The sequence below is a fragment of the Parambassis ranga genome, chromosome 9 (assembly GCF_900634625.1).
Source record: "Parambassis ranga chromosome 9, fParRan2.1, whole genome shotgun sequence".
In the NCBI taxonomy this organism is placed as follows: domain Eukaryota; kingdom Metazoa; phylum Chordata; class Actinopteri; family Ambassidae; genus Parambassis; species Parambassis ranga.
The window spans coordinates 16,964,884-16,974,462 of record NC_041030.1 but is presented as its reverse complement, the minus strand read 5'-3'; the positions used below and the strand labels follow the sequence as shown (position 1 = coordinate 16,974,462).

The 9,579-nt window shown below is 41.3% G+C and overlaps 2 protein-coding genes across 4 annotated transcripts in view; one reads left to right on the top strand and one right to left on the bottom strand.

Annotated features, from left to right (window-relative positions):
- Positions 1–86: 86 nt before the first annotated feature.
- LOC114441002 (secretory carrier-associated membrane protein 1-like) lies at positions 87–7,919 on the bottom strand. 3 transcript variants are annotated; one of them, XM_028413709.1, is made up of 10 exons: positions 7,782–7,919; positions 6,607–6,687; positions 6,260–6,370; positions 5,022–5,133; positions 4,211–4,339; positions 3,861–4,020; positions 3,663–3,764; positions 3,467–3,584; positions 2,655–2,832; positions 87–272 (listed from the first exon to the last, which is right to left on the bottom strand). In XM_028413709.1, the coding sequence occupies exons 1-9, from the start codon at positions 7,836–7,838 to the stop codon at positions 2,671–2,673; spliced, it is 1,032 nt and encodes a 343-aa protein (XP_028269510.1). In that variant the 5' UTR covers positions 7,839–7,919; the 3' UTR covers positions 87–272; positions 2,655–2,670. The 3 variants fall into 3 exon arrangements, with proteins under 3 accessions (XP_028269510.1, XP_028269509.1, XP_028269508.1); XM_028413708.1 differs by lacking the exon at positions 87–272 and adding an exon at positions 304–1,228; XM_028413707.1 differs by lacking the exon at positions 87–272 and having other exon boundaries at positions 304–2,832.
- A 42-nt stretch (positions 7,920–7,961) lies between these two features.
- The window catches only part of otpb (orthopedia homeobox b), a 49,281-nt gene continuing 47,663 nt past the window's right edge, over positions 7,962–9,579 (top strand). Inside the window, exon 1 of the mRNA XM_028413711.1 lies at positions 7,962–8,088. The gene's annotated coding sequence lies outside the window, so the exon portion shown is untranslated. The remainder of the gene's footprint in view (positions 8,089–9,579) is intronic.

The following is a 9,579-nucleotide window of genomic DNA, read 5'->3' as shown; positions in this document are numbered from 1 at the left end:
TGTGAGGAAACACTGACACCTAGAGGCAGACGCTGGGTGATACAGGACACATTTTTCCAAACAACAAGACTGGAATGAAGAAAGAAAACTTTATTTCTGCCAATACATTCATCAGGATGACTGATAAAGTTAGTGGGTTATGGTCTAATGCGTCTTTCCTGTCAACTACCTCAAGGGCTTATCAGGAAAGGATGACTAGGATAGGGCGTTCCTTCATACAGCATGGTGAGGAAGGTGCCCACTGAATTCAACACTGAAAGATGAGCCCTATCCTGGAAGAGATGAGGAGGTAAAAGTCAAAAATATTTCTTTCAAATTTTATTTATTTCATGTTAATACCATAAATATACAAAACTCAAACTATTTCACATGCAACAAAGGCCAGACAACAGTGCATTACATGTTTTTTTTACTTTTTACATGTGATTGATTATGGGGATCAATTGTTGTCATCTTTACAAAATATACAAGTGTCCCTTTAGGATGAGCTTTTTTCTCTGATTCAGTGAAATAACATGGTCACAGGTCAAAAACACACAGTTTTTGTGTCAGCAAATTTCAAACACTTTGTTCCGTACTGCAGACCAGCTCTCCAAATACGTACAAGAGACGACCCACTGTGGCATGGCTTCATATTACAGCTGTTTTAAGATACATGGGAATGGTGTGGGTGTACGTACTGAAGCAAAGAAACGTCATGTAAATGCCTTAAAAAGTAAAATATGGAAAGGGAACGCTTCACAAACCAAGATTTGAAAACAAATCTATATGGACGTTTGGTAGATTTCTCACAGCTTTTCAGGACATAGAATAACACTTGAGGGAGTTCTTTTTTTCTTTCATACTCTTCATACACACATCCTCACACAACAGACGCAGCTCCTGCAGGGTTCAGCTTGCAAAATAATCCAACACTTTTTTTGTAATCTAGCTAATGCTATGACTTTAATTACAAAAGCACACAAAACAATGTCAAATTCAAATCAAAACAACTTAAATTACACCATAAATAAAAACTTTTGTCTTTTGCACTGACAAAAAACATAAAATGTGCAATGAATTTTAAACAATATATTAAAAAAAAAACACTGCTGAAATTTGGGTTTGACACTCTGCTACCTGACACACACACACACACACAGGAGTGTTTTGTCCTCAGACTAGTCATAATAACAGCAGTACCAGTCATCACTCATCTACCATGCACATCTTCAGACAATCACCACCACTATGAGAGAACAAAATAAACATGTCAGTGACAGTAGTCTGTACAATGTAGTGCTGAATAACACTGTTAAAACTGTATATCATAGCGATATCACTGAATGTGCATCAAGTCCAAATTCTCTGTTTGTTTTGGCTATAAAATGTTGCCAGTAATCCAATACCGACAGACACACCGTTAGCCTGTGTGGTGTACATAATATACACAGTATCAGTGTTTTTACTATTTTATGTATTCATGTTAATCTCGAGAAAGAAAGAAAAAAAAAACATCACTGTCTGAGTCATCTTCTGTAGTTAAAGGCAGCTCAGTTCTCCACATGTTTGATGTGTTTGCGTTCTTTTCAACATGAAACACGACAGCAGGAGGCCTCACCTCAGACTCATAGCAGCGTTAAGTTTTTAGTGTGAAAAGCTACAGAAACAGCTGAGGGAGAACCGTGTTAATGCCATACATACATCAAGGTATTATATATCTAACTCGCCGCCCTCGTTTTAGTGCCATCATGAGTCAAACATCCACTAGGACATGCAATCACTTCTCACTTAAAACTGTGCGGAAAATAAGTCTTGCAAACCACCCCCATTGTCTGAAAGAAAAGGCAGTGGACAGAATGACCAAAGAAATCGCAGCTTCACATGTGCTGAACATGCACGTCGCTATCATGCGTTTAAGTCTATAAGATGCTCAATCTGTTGCCAATCGGAGTAGCACACAGAGCAGGAATAACTGGTGTCGCTGGTTCCTTAAATAAGAACATACAGACACATTCCTATTTATAAGAAATAACTTTCACCATAATTAGAATGGTTTTTGTCTCACAAAATAAGTACTTATATTCACCTTTCAGAGCTCAATGACCAACCAGTGGATTATAAAAAAGAAAAACAAGTCAGAGCCACAATTGTAAAGTCAAGCACACATTCGCACAGAGGCCCAGTCATTCACAGGAACACTGCACTGTCAGGACGATGTGCAAAACCACCATGGTCAGATTATCACTTTTCATGACTCTACACTGTATTTATCAGGCAGGAAGCTGCTTGGAGGTCACTATAACAAAAATAAGGTATGCTGGAGTCTCTGCCTGACCAAGGATCACCTCAAGGAGACAGAAGAAGAAAGACAGCGAAGGTGAGTGTGTGAGATGCACCCCCCCACACGTTTAGAGCACGCCTTTGAGTCACTTTGTGGATGTTCTGAGGGATGTGAGCAGACAGTCACCTGACTGAGAAGCAGACAGGGTGGATGTTTTTTTTAATGATAAATGTTTTTACGTGAAGATGGACAGCTCTGGCCCCTTGTCTGTTATTCTACTGTTAAGTGTGCGAGCATCCATCCATAAATATAACCAATTTGATCAGGGCCAGAGGTGTGCATTTCCATCTTGTCAGTGTGTGTGTGTGTATATGTGTGTGTGTATGCTTACATGCGCATGTGTCAGTTTATGGATGAGATTTGAAGGCCCCACGAGCAGCATTGGATGCAGCGTTAGCTGCAGCGTTGGCGGCTGCAGTTTGAACGGTCTTGTTAGACATGACTCCGGTTGCGAACTCCTGCTGAGCCTTCTCAAAGCTAGCACCGGTGGTACGATACAGTGCGTGCACCTGGAGAGAGGAGAGGAAAAAAGAAAGTCAATAAAAATGTAGGCAGAGGTCTCGTCCTGTCCAATCACAGCACTGGAGTTTGACTTATTTTTAAAGAGATGCCAGACTATGCTTTTCCTTTATTACTTTGTAATATTCAAACACTATAAGCCCTTATAGTGTTACCAGTTGTGTTGTAGGCCTGTCATGTATTCAAATTAATTCAAATATAAATGAACATGTTAAATTTGAAGTGTAGGAATTTAAAATCTACTGTGCAGAATATCTGAAGAAGCATTGTGATACAGAGGAGGGTGCTCTAACAAGGAAAACTGTCCTTAACAGACAATCACAACAGCAGAGCTTCTGAGCAGCAGTGTGTGGAAGAACTATTGGCTCTATAGGACAAAGATAACTTACTGTTTTACTCTACAACATCCTCAATTGTTTAAAATAAGTGACAGCTCGAGCGTTGTTTAAGAAATCTGCATCATTTAGTGGACTGTGTATGTGGAGTAGTATGTAGAATTTAGTAGGATCTAGTAGTGATGCTGCAGATCTGACCACTCATTTTTTCACACCCATCGTACAGTCTCTGGTGGACACTGTTTCCATGTAAAAACGGAGTCTGTGCTTGCGTATGTGGTTGTGTTACCTTTTTAAACATAATGAGTGAGCCCACAGACAGCGCAGTGAACAGAGCTGCAATCAGTAACATGATGATGCCTACAGGGATGCTGGTGTTCAGACCAGTTAAAGCTGCGATCCAGCCACTGGAGAGACAAGAGTAATCACAGAGCATAAGTAAACGTCAGTATCTACTCAGTGAAAGAAAGAGCAGAAACACTCACCATGTTCCCCAGCCTGTGATGCCAATAGTCTGTAGAACGTGAACTCCGAACTGACAGATGTAGACGAAGAAGAAGACAAAGAACCGGAATGAACTGTCACTCCTGTAGTGGGAGCAGGAACAAGGTAGTCAAGAGAGGAAGGTGGAGGTCATGAACTTTAACTCCATCGTCAAGTTATATTCAAGTATTATAGTCTACCTGAAAGCCCCATAGAGCGGTCTGTACCAGCAGACAAAAGAACAGGGAGTAAAGAGCAGAAACCACAGCATGGCCAGGCCGAAATCTACACCACGGGACGCATCCACACAGAACCAGGCCAGGCAGCCAAACATGTTCACAAAGAGCGTGCCTGCATGGACTGACAAACACAGACAAAACAAAGATCGTCAGAGCACAGTCAACTTAGTAAACCTGTGATGAATGTGGCTTCACAAGCATTATGTGGGTTTGTATTATAAACCCACAATAAATGACAGAGATACTGAATATCTGCTCAGTATCTGCTCATAGTGCTTCTTGTTGTGTGGTGTGCCACATAATGCACTCACACATCCAAAGGTTGTACATAATCTTGACTGTCTTCTGGAACTCTACAGGAATGTCCACTGCAATATCGTGGTAGAAACATGGGCCAACAGGGAACTTCTCTGGGAGTGGAGGCCAGTTGTTCTTACGGCCTGTGTGGACAAAGAATACAGTGATTGAAAGATTCATTGATAATAATAATATCAAGTATGGGAACATGTAATGAAGTGAAAAGCAATTTAAAATTCCAAACACACAACATCTAAATTTACTTTCAGTATCAACATGACTAGGGTCTCACACATAACTGAAGCTGCTTCAGGTTTCACACCTATGCTTCCTGTTGGATCAGGACTGGCTTCCACACTAGCCGTGATATCAGAAATCATACTCACACAAGGACTTATTATCATTAAACTTAATCTAATCAGGTAAAATCCCAGAGGGACAAGGAGCCTCTTTTTTTCAAGGGAGACCTGATTTTATCTGAGCACAGAGAAACCTTCCACACATTCATCGTTCTGTACAGTGAAACCCAAACATCCAGGTAACCTTGAATGAACCGCTTTGAACCCTGGTGCCCTTGGTGCAGAAGTCCACACATGTCATCTCCACAAAAGGCAAATACTGCTAGTCATTTGGACTGCTCTTGGCTAAATTTGAGCTTTTGTTTCATCAATAATATTGTTGCCATGGTGATGTTGATAAACACTATCTATCTATCTGAATCCTACTTTGATTGGAAAACCTTTCAGACTCTGTGGTTGATGAGGTGTTAAGTAAGTTGTGCAATGGACTGACTGACTGACTGATGGACTGATGGGACTGACTGACCTCCTGCGGCTCCGTGGGACTGTAACTCTCTCTCCCGGCGATCGAGCTCTGCTGCTTTCTTCTCCAGCTCCTCCTGCCTTCTCAACAACTCAGCCTGAGCGCGTGCTTGGTCCTGACGGCAGAAACAGAAACGCTCTTAAAATTCAATCCTCAGCATCTGACAGCTAGTATTATATCCAGTAAGGTGAGAAATGAGGGTATTTTTCCACTCAGGTAAGCTTGGGAGGAGGAAAAAAGGGGGTTAGGATTAGAAAAGCAATCACACACACTGTAGTTCACTCACTTGTCTTTATCAGTTAGTGCTAAACTAGCTCTAAAGTGGTGCCGTAAGCTAAAAGCTACAAATGGGGTAAGGGCTGATCCACACTTTAAAACATGAAAACATCAGCTGACAGACAGTACCTCATTACGCCGCTGCTGGGCCTTCAGAACACAGAAGTGTGAATGAAGAGGAAGAGTAAAGGTGAACCAGAAGGAAGGAATCTCTATAGTGTTATAATGAGAGTCTAGGCCATAAGTAATTGGACAGCTATGAAAGGGATTCTCTGCAGCTCCTCTTTGTGCATCACTTTGCCTTCAGTCTAACACATGGAAGAGTCCCCTCACAAATTAAGGTCAGGTGACTAACTCAATAGTCAAAAAACTTTACTCTTGTCTTTACTCTGGTGGAATTAGCAGCAAGTTAAGGATTGTAATCCTGCAGAATGATAAAGTGAGTTTTAACACATGTGGTATTTCCCCCTCTTGCTTCCATCAGCAAAATGTATCAATAAATGTTGGCATGGCAGTTCCATCACAGTAATGCCCGGGTCATGAGAAACATTTTTAAAGGAGGAGGCGCTTTGGGATATGAGCTGTTTACATCTTTCTTCACACTTCAGTCCATCAGCATGATACGGTGCATGTTTGATTCATCAGAAACTTCCAGACCTGACTTTCTGTTCTGTTTTTGAATGTTATCGTTTGCATCTCAATGAATTCATCTCTTGATAGAGTGAAGCTTGGTCCTGCAAGGGTTTGATGAACAGTTTTTTTCTGTTTATCCCCAAGATCATCAACCATGTCAAGTGTTCTTTCTATGTTATTGTAAACTAAATTGAATTAAAGATGGAGAACAGAGAACAAGTCTTAAAGTCCAAATACAGTCATGATGAAAAATATAAAGTGTTAAGCCTCTAGACAGGTTAAAGTAATAGAAAAGCACGATAAGATTAATGCTGAGTACTTCTGCTTGTTACCTGGGTCTGTTTCTGTGAGTAGGCCGGCGGCTCTTCTGTGGGCTTCATGATGGCGGGTTGTGTGTTTTGTGAAGGGGCTGTAGTCGGTTTGGGGGCATTTCCAGGGGCCGCCTGTAAACCAGCACAGATCGTCTGTGTTAATGTTTGTGCCGCCAAGATACTGAATATAAACTGCAATCAGGCCACAGTCACATTCTGACAGTGAAATCCTCTGTGACTGAGAGGTGGAGGAGGAGGAGGAGGAGGAGGAGAGGAAGAGGGTGCTGGATAAAATGAGGTCACTGACTCAGAAGCTTCTGAATACATGCATGCACACTCTCATCGATAGCAGTGCTGCTCGGACTGACCGTTCTGGCGTCTGTGAAAGGGTTATACTCCTCCAGACCACCAGGAGGGGCAGATCGTGTCACCTGGGTCACCGAAGGATCCTACAGGGCAGAGGTCCACAAAAAGAATTTAGGGATTGAAAGCTACAACCTCAGAATCAACACCTTATATTTTAACGTTGATAACCACATTAGAATTTGTTTGACTGCACACAGTCAGTGGGTCTGTTAAAAAATAAGATGTGCATGCAAGACTTTCATATGAGCATAATCTATTATAAGTATCTTTTTAGCGTTTTAAAAACGACGACAGAGATCAGGAGCTGTGGGAACTAGTTCAGGATATGCTAATAATATGTTTACATGAAGACGACACTGCCTATTGTAGCCAGAGCGAGCAGGCTGGGAGCCTAAACTCCGCCCACTGATGAGCGCACCCACAGGTGAGGAGGAGGGACTTAAATCACCTGCTGAAGCGAGCCTCTGTTTGAATGAAAACCCGCAGACTTGACTACAGCAGGTAGGACCAGCAACAACAACAACAACATGGGAATGCATTCTGCTGTGGTATGAATAAACATTGTGGGCCCTTTATTTGGTCTATAATGAGGGAAATAAACGCATTTGAACTCTCCAAAATGATCTTTTGTGCCACTTTATAGGGAATCGGTGTTGCAGCAGGGTTAGTGTGTCTGCAACGTTTATGCGTGAATTGTGTGAATGCTAAGCTAGCTAAATGTCTGTGACGATATGCACCTTTCTTTACATGTTATAAACCCACTGCCCAGCGAAACTCGCAAAAAACAAATTAAGCGCACAATGTTCCCAACAGATGCTAACCGACCGGTGCGATATACACCAACCTAGCATGGGCCAGTGGATGTTTACCTGACGGTGGGCAAAGCTAATGTTAGCTAGCTAGCTAACGTCAACATGTTTCTTGCTAAATGGCACAGTCGTTGTCTAAATTTGTAAAGATAAACACGCCTAATAACAATGTGCTGAGTAATCTGTCGTGTTTCTTTATACAATGAATATCCACATTAGGAATGGGTGCTTAAATAAAAGTGATTAGCTCGTTTTGCTGCTAGCTAGCAGTCAAGCTAAGACAGTTAGCAGGGATGCTATATTGAGACTGGCCTCAGTGGGTTATCAAGCGAACGCTAGCTAGCGAGCTGGGTACCCAAGTTAGCTACCTGAAAGGGATTGCTGAAATCCGGGTCTGCGAACGGGTTGCTGTCAAAATCGGACATTGTATTGCCTTTCTAATAACAGTATCCTGTGTGTGAGGTCTCCCCGATTCTCCAGGGAAGGTCCAGTCCTTTTGATCTAACTGCTTCTCTCTGCTGCCTGCAGTCTTCTCCGCCTCCTGCTGATGGAGACCCCCCTCGCTTTAGCAAGTTAGCCAGGAGCACAAAAATGGAAGGAGAGGAAAGGATGCGTGATGAACGGCAGCGTGTACGTCACTGCTTCAGCACCGCGGACAGCATGACGTCTGCACAGGTACAGTAAACCTCAACACACCAGGTGCTAGATGTAAATATATTATGTATATATAATATATATAGGCCACAGTTCAGATGATTTTTACATGTTGTCGCCTTTATTAAATATTAAATGTACATTTTATTAAATATATATTTAGATGTACTGATGTCAGGGCTGTATATACATATATATATATGTGTGTGTGTGTGTATATGTTAGAAAAAGTACAGGATCAACAGCGCAAGAACAAAAAATAAGTAACTGGTCTTTTTTTGTCTCTGGTACTCTTGTTAATATAGGACATATTGTTTTTATTTTGTTTTGCTAAGCTTTGTACACCTCAACGTAAGATAGAATCTGGAAGTGGTCCATCTATGTTTCTTATTAAAGTATATCATTTAGTCTAATTTTTGCTGCCTGTAGTAAGCTGTGTGCACATTCCACAGTGCTCAAGCTCATGTAGGTCAAATACTGCAGCAATCTCCTCTACTTGATGATTATGATGATTATGTTAATGATGATGATGATGATGATGAGGATGATGACATATGGACGTGCCTGCTGCTCACTTGTTCAGTCACGACTGTGTGAAGGAACCACACAGGCTCACTGCCTTTTTCATGGAATGTAACAGTAACCTCTTTCTTCTGGAGCAATCCCAGACAATTCACTGGAAATCATTTTATCTCACTTGTCCTCATAAGAAGTATCAGACCCCCGAGAGCTCCTGTGGTGACTGTGACTGTGACTGTGTGTGTGTGTGTTTCCCCCTGGCTGTTGTCATTTGCTAGAAATGGCCACTTGGGGGAGCTACAATCCAATAGGTCTGCACCATGCGTTTTGCAGAATCCTTTCTCATTTGCCATCAATTTATTTTCATTCAAACGAAGGGTGACCATGTGAAGAACATCAGATCAGTTGACAGCCTGTAAATGTGATTTAAACATTTAAGCACCATTTACCCAGATTAAGTTTCAATTGAAGAACAAATGCTATTAGGTGGAATTCTTACAGTATGTGGTAAATGATGGAGGTTAAAATGCTCCATTCTATTGTTTGATTTTTTTATTTTTAATCAAAGGCACCGTGCTGCTCTTGTTTTACAGCAGCTGAACACTAAATACATTTAAAATAAATTAATGCACTTTTGTTAATAAGTAACCAAATACCTTCATTCTCTGTTAATGTGCTTCTTCAGCTTTATATAATGTACCTACCTATATAATGTTATGCGTTGATAGACCCTAGATAAACACAAACAGAGAATTCATTACAATTCAACTTCAGTCCACAAACACACACACACATACAAAATGAGCATCAGTTCCTTCCTTAATCTTGTATTAATGGACCCAATCACAGACTCTATGAATAATCAATGGCCAGTGGTCTGCAACCGCAGTGTTCAGACCTTGAGTGAAACTGAATTTTCCTAATAAGACACACACACACACACACACACACACCTTGAGGCCCTAATAAGCTCTAATGCACTGTGGGTTGAAA